We start from the raw sequence: 19260 nt of genomic DNA, 5'->3' as shown, positions 1-19260 counted from the left end.
TCAGTGCTAAAACTCAGGTTTCTCCTAAACAATCTACAATGTTGGCACACACAGCAGTAGGCATCAAACCTGTGTGATATATGCCAGAGGACAACTTATTGGAAAGTGACAACAGATATCCTGGAGTTGAGTGCCTTTTGTAGGTCGATCTACTATTTAGAAGGAGAAGATTTAACTAAAATAGTACTTCACTGTCTTATAAACCTCTCCTCTCTCAATATTCTTTATTTATTGCACAACACTACTCATAGCAAGCCTTGCTTGATTACCAAACCTTACATTGCTACCCTTAGCTGGAATTAATGACCTGTGGGATTATAACCAGTAACTTAAAGTTGACTGTTGCCCTTCCTGTAGCAAGCTGGCAAGCAATTAAGTCTGAAACTTAGAATGTATATACCTGCTAATGTAGCGAAAAGAACAGAAGACTTATTAAATAGTTCAAAATAAAGACATGCATATAACGCACCTTTAACCTGCCGAACTGAACTGAGGTTCTTTTCAAAGGCATCATCAAATTTAGGGTTGGTGATAGGCTCAAAATCATTGGTGTAAACTCTTCCAGTGGAGGTTGAAAAACAACATTTACACATGCATGTGTGATATCGCAGCCGGCCTTCATCAAGGTAAGGATGTGTTAGAGCATCCTTCGCAGATATTCTTTTGGACTGTAAACAATACATTGAGGATAAATAAATAAGAATAGCTTTTCTGTAAACACAAACAACATAAGAAACTTACAAAGGTATTGCCAGTTAAGAGATTGTCTTTCACTATAAACTTCCTTACAGTCTTACATACACTTTAGTTTTAGGAAGTTACAATAGAAAAAAATAAACTCATCTAGAATATGAATTGAAACAACTACATGGCGATTACATCAGGCCTGGCTATGCAGACACACAAACCTAGGCAAGTGTTTCATAAACAGTCATGTATTGCTGATAGGTTATAGTGAGTAAAATTGTTTGAACAGTTTATTTTTTGAACTTTCTTAACAGGAATGATGGCCGGTAAGTAAAAAGACACTCATCTGTAACAATAGTTTGCCAACTTCAAGATTTCCTGGATTTACACGTAATGTACAAGTTACTTACCTTCGGTAACGAAATATCTGGTAGAGACATATTCTAGTTGCAGATTCCTTACCTTTGAATTTACCCAGGCGTCAGACTGGATCTAGAGAATTTTTCTTCGAGCAGTACCTCTGTGCGCTGTCAGGTGGCGTTGGTCAACTCTGCGGGCGTCGTTGGCGTTGTGCTCGCCGTGATGATGACACCAAAAAGTCCTGTAGGTACTGATTGTCCAGGCAGTAGTGCTTGGTAAAAGTGTGCAGAGATGCCCACGTTGCTGCTCAACAAATATCCAGGACTGGAAAGCCCCGTGCTAACGCTGTGGTAGCAGCAGTAGCTCTGGTGGAATGAGCTCGCAAACCTTCAGGGGGTTGCTATTTAGCCAGAGCGTAGCACATTTTGGTGCATAAGAGTACCCATCTTGAAATGGTCCTCTTCTGCACCGCCTTCCCCTTCTTTGCACCCACATATCCCACAAAGAGTTGATCATCCACCCGGAAGTCTTTGGTACGATCAAAATAGAACGCCAATGCTCTTTTTGGGTCCAGACGGTGGAGTCTCTCCTCTTCATGAGAGGGATGTGGGGTGCATAAAAGGTAGGCAACGTGATGGACTGTCCGACATGGAAGGGTGTCACTACCTTGGGTAGAAAATAATCCCTCGTGCGAAGCACCACTTTGTCAGGGCGTATGGCAAGAAAAGGTGGCTTAGATGACAGAGTCTGGAGTTCACTAACTCTGTGGGCAGAAGTAAAGGCGTCTAGAAAGACAGTTTTTATAGTTAAGAGCCTTAGAGGGCAGTTGTGAAGGGGTTCAAATGAGGTACACATAAGGTAAGTTAAGACCAGGTTGAGATCCCATTGGGGAATGATGAATGGGATAGGACGAAAAAGATGTGCGAGGCCTTTAAGAAACCTCCCAACTATGGGAGATTTAAATAAAGAAGGCTGATCAGGTAACCTTAAGAAAGCAGAGATAGCAGAGAGGTATCCCTTAAAAGTGCCCAAGGTGGAACCCTGCCGGGCAAGGGAAAGAATAAAGAGAAGGACCTGAGAGAGAGGAGCAGATAGAGGATCAACAGAATTGTCGATGCACCATGCCACAAGTTTCTTCCAACGACAGGCGTATACAGTTTTGGTTGAGGGACGCCTGGCTTCTAAGATAACGTCACAGACTTCGGGTGGCAAGTCGAAAGACGTCAACTGTCGCCGCTCAATCTCCACGCAAGAAGTCGCAGAGTTGACAGGTTAGGGTGGAGGATCTTCCCCGCTGCTGCAACAGAAGATCCTCCCAAAGAGGCAGTCTGATCAGAGGAGCTATGGCCATGTTCAAGAGCTCAGGATACCAGACTCTCCGTGCCCAGTATTACTTGGGCCCGGTCTTGCCTGATCTTCTTCGGAACTCTGGGCAGAAGTGGTATTGGCAGAAACGCATACAGGAGGCCTGAGTTCCAGTCGCGATGAAAAGCATCGCCGAGCGAGTGCCGCCTTGGAAACTCCAACACGCAAAACAGCTGACAATGCCCGTTCTCTACGGAGGCGAACAAGTCTAACCAAGGTTCTCCCCACTGCAGGAAGAGACCTTGTACCACCTCCGGATGGAGACGGCATTTGTGGTCGACCATGCATCGTCGGCTGGGTTCGTCTGCTCTGACATTCAGGGAGCCTGCCAGATGTTGAATCACCAGGGAAATGCCCTGATGTTCCAGCCAAGTCTAGAGACGAAGGGCCTCTTGACAAAGAGTCCACGACCCCACTCCACCTTGGCTGTTGCAATACCATATGGCAGTGGTGTTGTCTGAACACCTGCACCTGCACTGCTTTCCCCTTGAGGGAGGGAAGACATGCTTTCAATGCTACCTCTGATCTCTGCCTCTCCCATGTGGCCACCCCATCCCAGAAGTGACGCATCTGTCACGATTGTAAGATCTGGTTGGGGAAGGAGAGGGATCTGTCCTTGACCCAATCCTGATTCGTTAACCACCATGGCAGCCGGCATATGCCATCTGGCATTTTGAACCAACAGGATGCAGGAGGCCATGAGACCCAGCAGCCTCAGAGTCATTCTCACCGAAATCCAGGATAGAGGCTGAAACATTGGTATCATAGCCTGAATATCCTGGACTCGCTTTTCGGAAGGATATGCCTGAAACTGCACTCTATCCAGAACAGCTCCGATGAAAGGGTGCTTCTGAGAAGGAGTCAGGTGTGACTTCGCACGTTGATAGTGAACCCCAGCGAATCCAAAAGGTTTGCCGTAGTCTGGAGGTGGGAGACGACTGTCTGGGGCAAGTTCACCTTCAACAGCCAATCGTCGAGGTAGAGGAAGACTGGAAGCCCTAACCTGCGCAGATGAGCTGCCAACATTACCATCACTTTCGTGAACAATCGAGGGGCACTGGTAAGGCCAAAGGGAAGCACGGTAAACTGAAAGTGCTCATGACCTAACACGAATCGTAGGTAACGCCGGTGGGCCAGCAAGAAGGGAATGTGGAAGTATGCGTCTTGCAAGTCCAACGCTACCATCCAGTCTCCAGGATCCAGGGTAGATAGGACCTAAGCCAATGTTAACATTTTGGACTTCTCCTTTTATAGGAAGAGATTGAGGGACCGAAGATCTAATATAGGTCGAAGACCTTTGTCCTTTTTCGGAACCAGAAAGTAGCGGGAATAGCAACCACAACCTCCTTCTGGCAACGGAACCCTTTCTATAGCTCCTTTGGCGAAGAGGGGTTAGATTTCCTCACGGAGAAGCGACATATGATCCTCCGATATCTGGCTGTATGAAAGTGGCATGGCTGGAGGAGATGGTTCGAAGGGGAGGGAGTAGCCCCTTTGGACAATTTGGAGTACCCACCTGTCCGAGGTAATGGCTTGCCACTGGGGCAGGTGATGGCGTATCGCCTGATGTACCTGTGGACTAGGAAGGCTTGGAGGCTGAGGAGGGGGTGGGGGTGGACTGGGCGACCCGCTGGCTCCCTGATCCCCAGGAACGGGCAGGCATGAGGCCAAGGGACCGGGCCGTGGCTCGGGAATCCTTAAAGCGCTCAAGCGCCGAGTCCGCCTTGTCTCCAAAGAGACGTGTACCATCAAAGGGCATGTCCATCAAGGATTGCTGGACATCCCCTGAAAAGCCAGACGTGGCGTCTCAATGCCACCGTCAATGCAACCCATCTGCCCAGAGAGTCGGTCGTATCCAGTCCACAACGAATCATGAACTTAGCTGCATCCCTCCCATCTGTTGCTTGAGACCGGACAGCCCGGGCCTCCTCCGGAACTGCAGGCAGCACTTGCGCGACCGTATACCAGAGAGTATCAGGATAGCGGCCCAAAAAGCATGCAGTGTTCACTGACCGCATCGCTAGACTCTTGGAAGAAAACAACTTCTTCCCCAAATTATCCAGTCTTTATGATTCCCTATCCGGGGGTGCAGCACGGAATGCACCAGATGAAGAAGAAGCGTGGATGACAAGGCTCTCAGGCGTGGGGTGTTAGTTCAGGAATTTCAGGTCTGATGGCGCAGGCCGATGGCGGCGGGCAATCGTCCAATTCACAGGAGCCCCTGTGCTGGTTCTGGACAAAGTACCCAAAATGACGTCTGTCAGTGCTTCATTGAAGGGTAAAAGGGGCTCGGAAGAAGACGACCCTGGTTGAAGCACGTCGGTTAGGATGTTAGGCCTAACCTCCACAGAAGGAAGCTCAAGGTCCAAGACCTCAGCCGCCCTTCTCACCACCATAGAGTAAGAAGCACCGTTCTCCGTAGCCACGCTAAGAGGAGAGAGCATAGCAGTGTCAGGGGAGGTGTCTAGTCCACAGGCATCACCCAAATCCTGCACCCAGTCCATTTGTGGGTCAAGCTGGTATTCTAAAGGGTCCAGCGACCCCTCCATACTCTCCCCGTATCCATACCCACAAGAATAAGGGTCTAGATCAACCATGGGCCCAGGAAAGCCCATAGAGAACGGATTCGGCATCGATCGACGTCATTCCGGCTCCGGGTCATCGGTTATGAGTATGGAATCAACGTCGATTGTGGGCCCAACCGACGTAGGGAAAGTCGACGTCTCACCCGACACCGGGGAAGGTTGCCGTAGCACGACCGGCGTCGGGATGGATCAGCGATTGGATCCGGAGGGCCCGTCTGGAACCGACGGCTTCGAAAACGAAGGGACCCCAACCGACTCACCTGTGCCCAAAGGCTCCGAAGGTGGGTTGGACCGCCCAAAAATGAGAAGCATGGCATCGTAAAACTCTGAGTTGGGCAGGGGTGGGTATGGCTCCCGGGAAGTCCAGGAATCACAGAGCTGACCCAGAAGACAACTCCATTGATGGAAGCCTAGAGCGTTGACGCTCTTCCCGGGTCGTATCATCCAATCAACGGGGTGAAGTCGAAGAACGCTTGTCTTTCTTCGACGACTTCTTCTTGTGACCCGACTATCCCGATGACTCGGAGGACAAAGAGTGGTGGTGACTCCGCGGCCGATCTCGAGACCTTCTCGAACGGGACCGTGAGCGCTGTGGAGTCCAGTGTCGGGCAGCCATGAGCTTTAGGGACCCTCCCTCAAAGCCTTCGGGTTCATGGCCCGACACTCAGAGCACGACTTCGGGTCGTGATCACGCTACAAACACCATAAGCACACGAGGTGCGGATCCGTCACCAACATAGTTCGGTGACAGGAGTCGCAAGGCTTGAATCCGGTCTTGCCTCGACGCATCCACGAACTCGTCAAAAATACGACAAAAATGTTGATGTAGTAAAAAAAAGACTGAGGTAGCTCTTCTGGTCGGCACGTAAGCTGGCGCGGAAAGAAAAGAAGTGAGGTCAGCGTGCCAGGGTGGTGCCTATATACGACCACAATGTCATCACGGCAAGCACGTTGCCAACGATGACCGCGGGGTCGACAGACGCCACCTGACGGTGCGCAGAGGTACTGCTTGAAGAAAATTTCTCCAGATCCAGTCTGACGCCTGGGGAAATTCAAAGGTAAGTAATCTGCAACTAGAAGTCTCTATCAGATACAATATTATGCCATCAAAAAGTATATTCGAGAACTGTCCCTGACCTTTTTCCTCTTTTGGGCGTCAACCGGAGGTGGGTAGTGCCATCTCCCAGGACATTGAACGTAAGCTCAACGTACGAACGTAACCATTGTACTACTGCAATCTTCATACTGTTTGTCCATGCCTGGGTGACCCGTGTCTCATAAGAGTGAAATTAACAGTTCTGAGGCTTTACCCTTTTTGCTTACCGAGACTCCTTCACTGCGAAGGTGAGTGGGGAAGTGAGTGGGTCACATGAGAATCCCAAAAGCTTCAAACTGCAAAACTATTGCTACAAGTAAGTAGCATTTTCCTTTTGTAGTAGGCATCTTTTTCTGGATTCACATGCTTTGCATTGATTATATGAAGTATGTAATTACTACAGAGAGAGAGAAAGAGAGACATATACATGTATGTTTACTTTTTTTTTTAATACATATTTAATTTTTGAAGGGGTTCCCCCTCAACGCCCACCACACAAACCCTCCTATATTAAATCCTGTATCTCCCCTTACCTCTACTATTCGCCACTAAACCGTAAAACACCTTACTCCTACTCATCTCTGAACCCTTAAAACAATTACTCCATTAAGCCCTAAAACCCATTTTATGCGTGTACATGAGCACACACACAAATATACATTTATATATATATATATATATATATATATATATATATATATATATATATATATATATATTTGTATCAACAAAAAAGTATTAAGCTGCCTCACTCCGATCTGTGATATATAGAGCTATTTTAATGGAGATACAGCAATACACCAACGCATTTGGACTCTGAGCGAGACTTGCTCGCGGTCAGTAAGTCCTTCTTTGATTACAATTCTTTTAGTGTATGCCTGTCCTCCCATTTGGAGGCATTCTGGGACATGTAGGACATGTAAAACAACTAATAACAAACGCATAACTATCACAAATACCCCATACTTATGTCAGAAGCAAATTCTCATAATACAAGTCACTCGATGTATTATGAGAATTTAATCGATGTGGTTAAGTTGAGGTTGGGCACTCAGCCATTATGTGAATTTGATTCTGACATAATATACAGCTGAAACATTTGCACAAGCTATGATATATACCAGGGGGACATATTTCTTGGATGGAACTCTGTCCACGCCCTTTACAGTTCTGTCAAGTATACTGAATGAAATATTTTGTCCAGCACAATACTATGGGTATTTTTGATAGTTATGTGTCCGTTTGTGACTCGCTCAGAGTCGAAACGCATTTGTGTATTTCTGTATCTCCAATAAAATAGTTCTATATATCACAGATCGGAGTGAGACAGCTTAATATTTCCATAAAAATTTGACTGTCACATGAGGTGCTGTCTGGAAAATTTCCGGGCAATCCGTCAAGCAGGGGCAGAGATAAAGGGGGGTAAAATTTAGAGCGCTTACAATGTTAATTCCCATGGGAAAAATTGAACAGCGATAGCACAAAAACCACTGGACGGAATTACACCAAATTTGGCAGAAAGGTAGCTCTTGGTCCAGAAAGAGCTCTTTTTGTTATTCAGTGTAAATCCGTTCAGTAGTTTTTGAGAAATTTAAGTAAATCCAAATTTGTAAATATAGGGACGCAAAGGGATTGCGACCCCTCTCAATCTTGTGCAGAGATCTGATTGGCTGATAACACTTCAACAACAGAAGTGTTGTCAGCCATCTTGGGACTTGGCTGAAGCCGAGTACTTAGCCAGTAGGTAGTTAGGACCTATTTTCTATAGAAAAAGCTGTTTTTTGCTTGCCTATATCTTTGGCGTCGCTTGACGAATCCACTAAATTTTCCAAAATTTGGCTATCTGGGACCAAAGGAGAAGCCTCAAGGCCTGCCCAGCGTTCCCACAGCTTCAGCAACCAAGGAGCTGCTTTAAGAAACAGCTCTGTGGTTGCTGAAACATTTTATCTCTGTCCCCTGCACACATGCAGGGGATAGAGATGAAAGCTTTGGGTTTTGACAGCGGGAGCTACTTTACAGGTCCTGCTGTCAAAACACAAAGTGTTTGCTGTGGCTTGGCTGCAGCTACAGAGCTGCAGCCAAGCCAGATCAAACAGCTATGTCCCAGGGGTGGGCAACCTGAGACATAGCAAGAGCCGGCCCCTGGGGGGTGGCTGTCTCCAGGGCCATCAAAAGCTCCATGCGGGGGACCACGTCCCCCCCCTCCAAAGTTCACATAGCCCTGGGGGGTGTAGGGATACCCCGGGGCACAGGGTCCCAAAGTGACCCGCTTTAATTTTTTGTTGTTGAAACTTTGCCCTGAGGGGTGGTGGTCCCCGGGGCGTGAGATGACCACGGGCTCCCCAAATATATTTAAAGCAAAGCCCAGGTGGGTGGTGGTCCCCAGAGCAAATAAATTGCACTGGAACCAAGCTACACCTAACCAAGGCAAAACTGGGTCTTGGGTTGCTCTTCTTCTGGTAGAACCTGACCTGGCAGTAGCTACTGGAGTAGGGTCAAGACTGACTTACATATGGCAGGGTTTAAGCTGAGCTGCCACGTTGGGAAAAAGAAAAATAGGTTTTATTGCTATCCCGAGCAATTGTCTGTGATTAGACATGATTAGACTTATTACAAGCATGCCTCTCATCACCGTTTCTGTGTTTGATGTTTCTTGACAAAGGCAGTGATCTAAAAGAACAAGTTACTTACCTTTGGTAACGCTTTTTCTGGTGTATACAATAGCTACCTGCGGATTCTTCAAAGGATCAATTTGCTTTTCTAAACACCAAGCCACAAATGTTGCCCACCTGTAGGCATAAACTGACTTAGTGGAGTGTCGCCTGGCCGATAAAACAACATCCACTACATCTAGTCGGAGAGAAAAGAAACTGAGGTTGCCCGGTTCAATCTCCAGGCATGAAGGTGCTGGCTCTGGAGGTGGGGGTGTAGAACCTGCCCCTGCGACTGCGATAGGAGGTCTGCCCTGAGAGGGAGACGGAGCGGAGGGCCCAGCGAGAGTTGGAGAAGGTCCGTGTACCACACCCTTCTTGGCCAATCCAGAGCTACTGAAATAACCTGAGCCCAATCTTGGTGAATCTTCCTCAGAACCTGAGGAATCAAGGGTATGGGGGGGAAAACGAGTAAAGCAACTGGTTGCATCAAGAGATCTGAAACGCGTCCCCCAAAGCTCCTTGCACCAGATACTGGAGGCTGCAGAATGACGGGCAGTGCACGTTCTCCCGAGTGGCAAACAGATCTATCACTGGAGAATCCCACATCTGAAAGATGTGCAGGACTAAATCCGGATGGAGACGCCACTCGTGATCGAAAGATGCCGACAGAGTCCGCACGCACGTTGTGCACCCAGGCCAGATGATTTGCTATCAAGCAAATCCGATGGTCCTGAAGCCAGGACCAGAGACGCAGAGCTTCTAAGCAGAGAAGATACAACCCTATTCCTCCCTGCTTGTTTACATACCACATCGCGGTAGTGTTGTCCATCAGGACCTGAACTGACGGACCACGAAGGGACGTGAGGAAGGCCTTGAGAGACAGACGTATCGCCCGCAATTCCAACAGATTGATATGAAAAGTCTGTTCCATTGAAGACCAACGACCCTTGATCTCCAGGTCCCCCAGATGAGCTCCCCACCCTAGAGTAGAAGCATCCGTCATGACCGTGGCCACCGGAGGTGGCAGTGAAAACGGCCTTCCTTGAGAAAGGTTGCCGTCCACAGCCCACCATCGTAAATCCGCTGCAGCGTCTCTGGAGATCGTTATCGACTCCTCGAGATCCCCTTTGTGTTGAAACAACTGCCTGCGGAGGCACCACTGGAGAGCCCTCAAGTGCCAACGTGCATGAGTGACCAACAGAATGCAAGAAGCGAACAGACCGAGCAGGCGTAAGACCTTGAGGACTGGAACAGCCGCTCCATTTTGAAACATTGGAATCAACGCCTGAATATCCTGGATCCACTGAGGCGGAGGATAGGCCCGATTCAATGTTGTATCCAGTACTGCCCCTATGAACAGGAGGCGTTGAGAGGGCTCCAGGTGAGATCTGGGTACATTTATCGAACAACCCAGCCTGAACAACAACTGAGTTGTCATCTGCAAGTGACTCAACACAAGCTCTGGAGACTTGGCTTTGATCAACCAATCGTCCAGGTAAGGGAATACAGATATCCCCTTCCTTCTGAGACTTGCTGCCACCACTGCCATAACCTTTGTGAATACTCGAGGTGCTGAAGTAAGACCAAACGGAAGGACAGCAAGCTGGTAGTGTTGCGACCCCACCACAAACCGGAGATACTTCCTGTGCGACTTGAGTATAGGGATATGAAAGTACGCATCCTGCAAGTCTACAGACACCATCCAATCCTCTTTGTTCAACGCCAGAAGTACCTGTCAGCATCTTGAATTTCTCCTGTTTGAGGAACCAATTCAAAATCCTCAGGTCTAGGATTGGTCTCAAATGACCGTCCTTCTTGGGGATCAGGAAGTATCTTGAATAACAACCCTGACCCCTTTCCTGCTCTGGAACCAACTCCACCGCACCTTTTGACCATAGGGTCTGAACTTCCTGCTGTAACAACAGGAGATGGTCTTCTGAACAAAATGAGGGATGGGGAGGGATGGGAGGAGGAAACTCCTGAAAAGGGAGAGCATATCCTTTTCTCACAATATTTAGAACCTACGAGTCTGATGTAACTAACTCCCACTCATGGAGAAAAAGACGTAATCTTTCCCCTAAAGGAGAAGTATGGTCGATAAAGGGGAGAAAACTAAGGCTGCTTCCCTTGCTGTTGTCCTCCAGAGGAAGAGGATGACGGAGGGTGCTGCTGGGTGGCCCCTCTTGTCCTAACCCTCCCCCACCCGCTAAAGGACCGATATGGGAGGCTGGTAGGCTGCTGGACCGAGGACTGGGGTCTCCCTCGATAAACTGCTCCACGTCCAAACCCCTTGAACCTCCAAAAGGACCAAAAAGGGGTAGCAAAGGAGGCTTGCAATCCCAAAGACTTTGCCGTGGCCCGGCTATCTTTAAAGCGCTCTAGGACAGAGTCCGCTTTATCTCCAAACAGTTTTTCCCCATCAAAGGGCAAATCCAACAAAGTGGTCTGTACATCTGAAGAAAACTCAGAGGACCTCAACCAAGTGTGCCTCCTAGTAGCAATAGATGTACCCATTGCCCTGGCCACCGAGTCCGTAGAGTCCAGGCCAGACTGGATTATTTGTATGGATGCAGCCTGCGCATCAGATAGGAGTTCCCCAAATGGTCTCTATACATCCTGCTGCAGGTCAGGAACCATGGCCTTCGCGGACTCCATGAGGGTGTGGACATATCTACCTAGCACACAGGTAGCGTTTGCAGCCTTGAGAACCGTGCTGCAAGACGAGATTGCTCCATCCGCTTGGAATCCCTGTCTGATGGAATCACAGATAAGGGGCCTGGAGCAGACTGTGTAGAGCAAGAGGCCTGAACCACCAAACTCTCGGGGGTAGGATGTCTTGATAAAAACCCCGGATCACCAGGCGCCACTCTGTATCTCCTTGCCACAGCTCTATTCACAGCAGGCGATGATACAGGCTTCCTCCAAAGTTCTAATATGAGCTCCGTAAGAGCCTCGTTGAATGGAAGCAAAGGATCTGCAGAAGCTGAAGAAGGATGCAGGACCTCTGTTAAAATGTCTCTCTTAACTTCCGCAGCAAGCAATGGAAGTTCTAAAAAGTTCGCTGCATTCCTGATCATTGTGTGAAAAGAAGCTGCCTCCTCCGTAAATTCCCCTGGTGAAGACAAGTCCCATTCCGGGGAAGTATCCAGCCCACTGGCCGACTCCAGGCCTTGATACTCTCCCAAGGGCGCGACAATCTCTCCTTCCTTCAACAACTGCCTTTGATACTCTTCCTCCTCTAAGAGTCGCAATGCCTTCCTGCGTGACCTCAATCGAGCCTCCAACCTCGGCGTCAACACCTGACGTGGAACAGGAGAGGAAGGTTGACTCCGGACGAATCCATCGCTCGGATCCGGCGCCGGCACGGATCCTAATGGCGCTGAGGATGCTCGTGGCACCACCATCGGCGCCGGCTGACGGGGTGATGAAATCAGTGCCATAGATCTAGAAGGCGACGTCATGGGATCCACAGGGCCTCGTGGCAATGTCATCGGCGAACATCCCGTACCCTCAGCTGGATAGAATGGCATAAACGGCGCTGCCTTGTATGGAGCAGGGGAGCCCAACGAAAATGCCAGTGGACCCGTGGGACCAGCCAGTGCACCAGCAGGGGCCATCGCATTGAACATAGAGAACATGGAATTCAAAAATGCCGCCAGATCTGCTCCCGGAGCCGGGAAGGCAGGATACTGCTGTTCTCCCTGATGCACCTGTGCTTGCTGAACATCGGACTCCTGAGCAGCAGGCGAAAATCGAGGACTGTCCGGAGGGGCCACAACCTCAAAGACAGACGGTGCCGGAGAAGCCTCTGGGCTCTGGGGTAGAGGAGTCACCGTCGGACTCACCTCCCACGTCACCAACGAGATGGAGATCTCGATCTTGATCGGCTCCGAGCCGAACGACACCGGGAGTCATGACGGCGCCGTTTCTTATGCTTCTTCGAAGAAGCATGGGAAGAGGATCTACGATGGCTCCTATGACCCTTTTTCACCTTGGCCAAAAAGAGCTTGGCCTCCCTTTCCTTTAACGCCTTTGGATTCATGCTCTGGCAAGACACACACTCCTCAACATCATGCTCAGAGCTAAGGCACCAAAGACACTCGTCATGAGGGTCAGTGACCGACATGCGACCCCCGCATGGCTTGAAGCCGGACTTCCTAGGGGGAGACATTGTAACTAAAAAGTCAGATAGCAACAAGATGAACCTCCAACAGAAACGAGAGCTAGGAGAAAACCGTTAGCGTTGAAGGCACGGAAAAAAGGGAACCGACGTCAGCACGCCGGAGAGGACCTCTTATTGGTACGGTGACGTCTGACGAAGTCGCGTGGAACCATGCAATTGTGACGTCCTCGTGGAGAGCTGGGAAGAAGATTTTCCGTCGAATGCTGGCGCAAGAGTGAATTCATAAGGTGAGGAATCCACAGGTAGTTGTATCCATCAGAAAGGTTTTTTTATAGCCACTTGAACCATATTAGAGTCAGCCCTTTATCAGAGTCAGCACAGTAGTGTCATGTAAATGCACTAAGATTTCCATGACAATCAATCAGCTAGTTGGATGTTTCTCAACCAGCCTGCAGTTGGTGCTTTTCCTCTGGTAGAATTGGTCTGGAGCCTGCCTGGAAGTAGAGGAATGTATACCAAATAGTTAAATGTTGCAAAGTGGCTTAACCACCAGATATTGAGCAATAATTGTCAAAAAGTTGGTTTGAATTTCTCAAGGTTTCTGTTTTCTTCTTGCAAAAAATGACATTTAAAGGGTCTGGAGAACATTGTACTGGAGTAGAAGAATTATTTTAAAACATGGCAGTCATCGATTGATTGATATGGAATTCTTACACTTTCTTAGGCAAAAATGAATGATGAATTCTCATTACCGCCCTCTTGGAAAGAAAGATTGTATAAGGCTCCAAGGAAGGTTGCGGTCTTGCGGGTTGAGTCACTCTGGATCCATTGAGTTCCACTGGCACCAGGAGTGAAACCCGCTGGCGGGAATCCAGTAGGGGTTTTAGGTCTACTGCGATGGAACGCGTATCGGACAGGGTGAGTGCTAGGTCCTGGTCAAGATTTTACCTTCACACTTTTTTGGACCTTTTTTACTTGATGTCGAGGGATTGGGTCGTCTAATCTGGAGTTCAGGTCGACGATGGCAGGCTGCTGCAGTGCAATGCCTCGGTGAGCCCTGGAAGTCTCTGTCCTCAGCGGTGAGGAGCTCCGGAGCTTTCAATGGGATAAGCCAGCACAGTCAGGCCTAGTCACGGTTTGACATCGCCGACTTCACTCTCATCGTAAATGCTGGTCTTCCTCTTTTTAACAGAACTTTGCTAAAAGTTTCCAAACTTTCAGAACTTCTTCTGAGTAACTTCATTTGGGTTTAATAAAGTGCATTAGCACCAGCCAAGGGTTCAGAAGCTCTGCATTGCCTCCTGGTGTCTTGGACTCAATCTCCCACACTGCAGCAGCACAGTCCAGACAAAATCCAGTCACCATTCGTCAACTGGGATGATCCTCTCTTTGTACTTGCAGGTGATTCCTTCCAACATTGTTCTACCTGCTGCTGCTCAGGAAGTCCACTCCTTTCTTTTAAGACAGGCACAGTCCTTCTGTCATAGAGCCTTGAGTGAGCAGCAGCTGCTGTCCTTCTGGGTGCAAGCCCTCAGTGGTGCAGTCCAAGGATCCAGCAGGGCAGTCCTTCTCTTGTTGTTCAAGGCAGTGTTCTTTGTAGCTCCTGCAGCTTTGCCTCCATTCAGGGTTGGCGGTGGTGGTTCGGGGGAAGACATCCCAACCAATAGGGGTTATGTTGTCTCCCCCCTGCTATGACCACTTCCTGCAAAGTGTGGCATATTTTTGACCCAGGATGAACTATTCTCCAAAAATCTAAATGAAGTGTCGTGCTCACCCAAACCACAAGTGTGGCCAAAAGGTCCCCTTTCAGCCTCTCGCCTAATCTAATTAGGGGAGCTACCATCTGGCTGGGGATCAAAGTAGTGGGGGCTGGTCTGGGTCATGTGACCTCTACTGTTCTGCCTTTGAAGCCCAGCCCCTTCCTCTCCTAATTTCACCAGGAAACCGAACGGCTCCCACCAAATGGCTGTATTGTTTCAGCCCCAGGGCTCTTCACACCTATTGAGGGAGCAGTTTGGCTTACACTGTGAAAGGCAGACCAATCTGAAGAAGCTGCTACAGGGCTGCTGCATGTAGCTTCAGGATAGTAAGTTCTAAAACTACTTTCCTGTAATAGGTATAACAAATCTGACCTTGGCAAGTTGTTGTATCTATTATAACTATTATTTTGAAGCTTTGAATCATGTCGCTAGCTAATTAAAAGTTAGACTTTATTAGAGTTGGGGCGTGGCCGGCAGCTGATGAGGCTGCAAGCTTAGCGCGGAGCTCCGGGGCTGTGATCAGGGCCCGGCCTTCGTTACCACCGCTCAAAGTTCACCGAACAGTAGGTTAACCGCCGGAATCAACCCCGGTGGACGGCTGGCATCGGGGGAAACCGCATCCTGGAAGATTTCATCCCCGCAACAGCAGTTGCAGGCGAACTACCCAGACAGCCAGGAAAAGACAAAATGGTGACCGCACCCATCGAGGCGGTCGACTGAGGAGAGGGGAGAGAAACAGAGGTCCGGAGTTCCCGCATCGGCCGGAGGCTGCCCGCCGCGACCTGGGGAGTCTGCCAGAGACGTTTGGACCCCTGGGCTGATCGGGGAGGTCCGGTGAGTGCGGAGGCAGGCGGGGGAGAGCTGTCAACCCCCACCCGCGCGCGGAGAGAAGAGCGGAGTGCGGCTGAGCGCAACGGCTGGCCCTGAAGTCCTCGGAGCCGTAAAGAGTGCCGGCCGGAACGTGAGGGGCCCTCGCAAATTCCCCAGCGCTCCCGGAGGAAAGAACAGGCACGGCCGAGGGACGCTCGGGGAATGAGGGGTGGGCCCTCCTTGCTGCAAGAGCCCTAAACAGGACGGGGCCTCAGAGACACCTCTGGTTCGGGCCCGCCCCTCTGAATCGACTCAAATGCCTCCCCCGGCAGCCCTGGAGCTGTAAGCGAGGGGGGGGTAGAGGAGGAGGCCCCGGCCCCTTGCTTGGTCAGGATTGGGCTCAAAGCATCACCTACGCAGGGGGGGAGAAAAAAAATTACATCCCCTACTGCTGCGGTTGACCATCCTTCATTGGGACTGGAGACCGCCCGCTGCGGGGGGTCCACCTGCCGGGGCGAGGGCGAACCAGCAAATGGAAAATACTTACCGGAGAACCTTGGATACCCCGGGAAGGCCTAGTGCCCAATGACACTGCATAAAGTACCTAGATTGGTACACTTACGTGCCGTAAAACATACGCGATCCCAGGCCTAAAAGCACGCGGACTGTGTGAAATCGCATCCAGAAGACGATACCGCATCCCCCATACAGTGCTGGCCCAGAGGGGAACGGGTCATTGAAAACACTTCGCATCCCGACCACCCCTCTCTCTCCTGAGTTTGAGAGGATCCTACTGAAGGTGCCCGCAAACGGGAAACTCAGAGTGGAAAGGAATTTCTCCTCCCCGTGATGGGAACCTGGGAGAAGAGAGGGATGCCCAGGGAGTACAAAAAGGATCAGCTGACCGGAGTCCGACGACTCGGACCCATCCGGTAGTTTGGGCATACAACTCATCCCTCCCACTCACAGTACTGCTTGAAACATGGGGAAACATAAAAAACATGAAAACCAAGGCCAAACGGAATCCGCAAATGTGAAACACCCTGCTCAACCCACCAACCTTGCCAGCACAGACAATTTGACTCCTCAAGAAACAACGCTGGACACGGTCCTCCTAGCCATTAAAGAATCCCGTGAAGCACTTGAACTAAAAATTGACAATCTGTCGTCGGACCTCTCACTGTTACGAGATGACCACCGTAAACTGAAAGAGAGAGTGGGGACGAATGAAAAATCTCTTTCTGCAGTATCCCTAGCACAACAAACAGCATCTAAAGAAATAGCACATATCACCGCCCGAATTAAAACGTTAGAAACCAGAGCTGAAGATGCAGAAAACCGAGCACGAAGGAACAACCTCAGACTTATTGGGGTACCGGAAGGTTCGGAATCCTCAGCAGACAGCACAGAATCCTTTTTGGAAAATTGGATTAGGAACACAGTGGCCCCTGAGGGCCTTTCGTCCTCCTTTGCAATAGAAAGAGCACATAGGATACCCAGCAGGGTGTCTCCGCCGGGAGCTAGACCACGCCCTATCATAGCAAAGCTGCTGCATTACAAAGATAGAGACTATATACTCTCACAATCACGGCTTCTAGGCGAAACTTTATGTAACAACTAGCGGGTCATGATCTTCCTGGACTTCACGAAAGAAACCCAGGCACAAAGAGCCTCCTTCCACGAACAAAAACGTACTCTACGAGAAAATGGGATAAAATATGCAATGCTCTTCCCCGCCAAGCTCAGAATAGAACATGAAGGGAAAACGCATTTCTTCTTATCGCCACATCTGGTGGGGGAGTGGCTGGAATCTCTGAACTTGACTGCCTCGGCCCCCCTCCACGGATTCCCCCGCAGGCTGGGGAAGAAATGCAGCAGATCCTCTAGGCGGGTTACGGAGGCGGCCCCCCCAAAACATCAATCACTCCTGGAGATGCGAGACGCCATGGATTCAGCCGCTGCCCTGGGCGGGGGGGCCTGCCATAGACCTCGGACTTCTGGCAGCCTCTCGGACCTTGACTCTAGCTGCGGGGGTTCTTCGTTATCCTCGCGGGACACTACTACCAGCTTGCCCAAAATAACACCAGGAACCTCAGAAGAAATTTTATGATCCTACTATGCGCAGACCGATCTGTCCGTGAGTACTTAAGCGAAATCAATTAACTTTGACTGTGGTCCCAGTACAACTCTCGTCCCGGAAATTTGCGACAAAAGCGGATATTATAAAGAAATGATCATGATGCGGCCGGGCCCCGGGAACGGTTCGGGTCACGTTCTCTCACCCTCTGGCACGTCACCCACCTTTAGGAAATTATAATAGGAATGTTAACGGTTTGGACGGGAAGAGTTTTAGTTGCCGGTCCTGGGGAATGGGAGTTGGGGTTTATGTTAGTTCATTTAATTTCAGGGGGACATCGTGCACTGATTCTAAGAGCATTAAATAATTCTCGATCTAGAAATTCGACAGGTAGTTGTATCAACAAATTGCCCTTGTGACCTTCCCCTAATAGCAGCCAACAACCATCAAATCAAGGCTATGACCTCAAAATACAAATTAATAACCTGGAACATCAGGGGGTTAAATAATATATCCAAGCGATATAAGGTGTATAACTACCTTAAACGCAAAGGGGCACACATAGCTATATTGCAAGAAACTCACTTACTTGAGCAGGAGGTTGTGGCACTTAGGAAAAGATGGAGAGGCCAAATATTCGCAACTAACTATTCAGCATTTGCAAGAGGAGTGCTGGTTTGGGTGCGCCCTGGCGTTCCATTCCAGGCTCTACACACAATCTTAGATAAAGACGGAAGGTATGTTGTGGTCACGGGAAGACTGGATGGGAGGGAAATAACCATAGGGGGCCTCTACGCCCCGAATCAGGATCAAAAGAAATTCTTTGACAAACTGTCTCAGGAACTAGGTCCGATTCTGGCAAGCCCGAAAGTGATAGGCGGGGACTTTAATTGCATAGCTGAAATTAATATGAATAGATCGCACCCTTCCCTTTCACAAACACAAACTCTAAAAACTGCTAAAGCCTTTTCAGAATGGCAACAATACTGGCAAATAAGACTGCTGGAGACACCTTATCCCACATAATAGAGAATATTCCTTCTACTTGACAGTACATGACCTACACGTAAGGCTAGACACAGTACTAGTATCCCCGGAACTACAAACTACTGTGGTGTCAGCCGAGTATTTGGGCCGTACCATTTCAGATCATAATCCTCTACTGGTTTCACTCGCGTGGAATAGAGAAAGTCCGGTGATCCCTACTTGGCGACTTGGGACAGAGGCACTGGGGGACGAGGCTTTCAAACTCTTCCTTCACAATAGTATCAAAGACTCTTTCAATCTAAACACAGAAACAGCATCCTCTAGATCAATAGAATGGGAATCCTTTAAAATAGTAATCAGAGGCAACTGTATTGGGGAAAGTGTAGGAGTTCGTAGATCTATTGAGTCTGAGCTTAAAAAACTTGAAGATTCCCTAAGAGACACCGAACGTAAGCATCCCACTCACCCTGAACTGGCCCCCCTTTTGCAGGAAACTAAAACAAAAATAGTCGAAGTAAACACGAGGCTCTCTCGCTTCGACTATAAACAGTACTTAAGTAGACAACACGCCGAAGGGGACAAAGCAAGCGCCCTTCTGGCATGGCTAGCCAAACCCTCTAAACAACAAACTATAATACTCGAAATTGAGAAAGGCCCAGGTAACAGAGTACTAGCCCAAAGAGAAATCAACACTTGCTTCTTCGAATACTACTCCTCCATATATGCATCCCCTACCGACTCAATCAATATCTCCCA

At 49.2% G+C, this 19260-nt stretch overlaps 1 protein-coding gene across 1 annotated transcript in view; it reads right to left on the bottom strand.

Moving 5' to 3' along the window:
- Positions 1 to 19260, bottom strand: part of NLK (nemo like kinase) — a 762154-nt gene that overhangs the window by 130738 nt on the left and 612156 nt on the right. The window contains exon 9 of the mRNA XM_069226972.1: positions 470 to 668. Within this exon, the coding sequence (XP_069083073.1) occupies positions 470 to 668 (199 nt within the window). The remainder of the gene's footprint in view (positions 1 to 469; positions 669 to 19260) is intronic.

This window comes from Pleurodeles waltl, chromosome 3_2, assembly GCF_031143425.1.
Source record: "Pleurodeles waltl isolate 20211129_DDA chromosome 3_2, aPleWal1.hap1.20221129, whole genome shotgun sequence".
NCBI lineage: Eukaryota > Metazoa > Chordata > Amphibia > Caudata > Salamandridae > Pleurodeles > Pleurodeles waltl.
The sequence above is the reverse complement of the archived record's forward strand: the minus strand, read 5'-3'. Positions and strand labels throughout refer to the sequence as shown.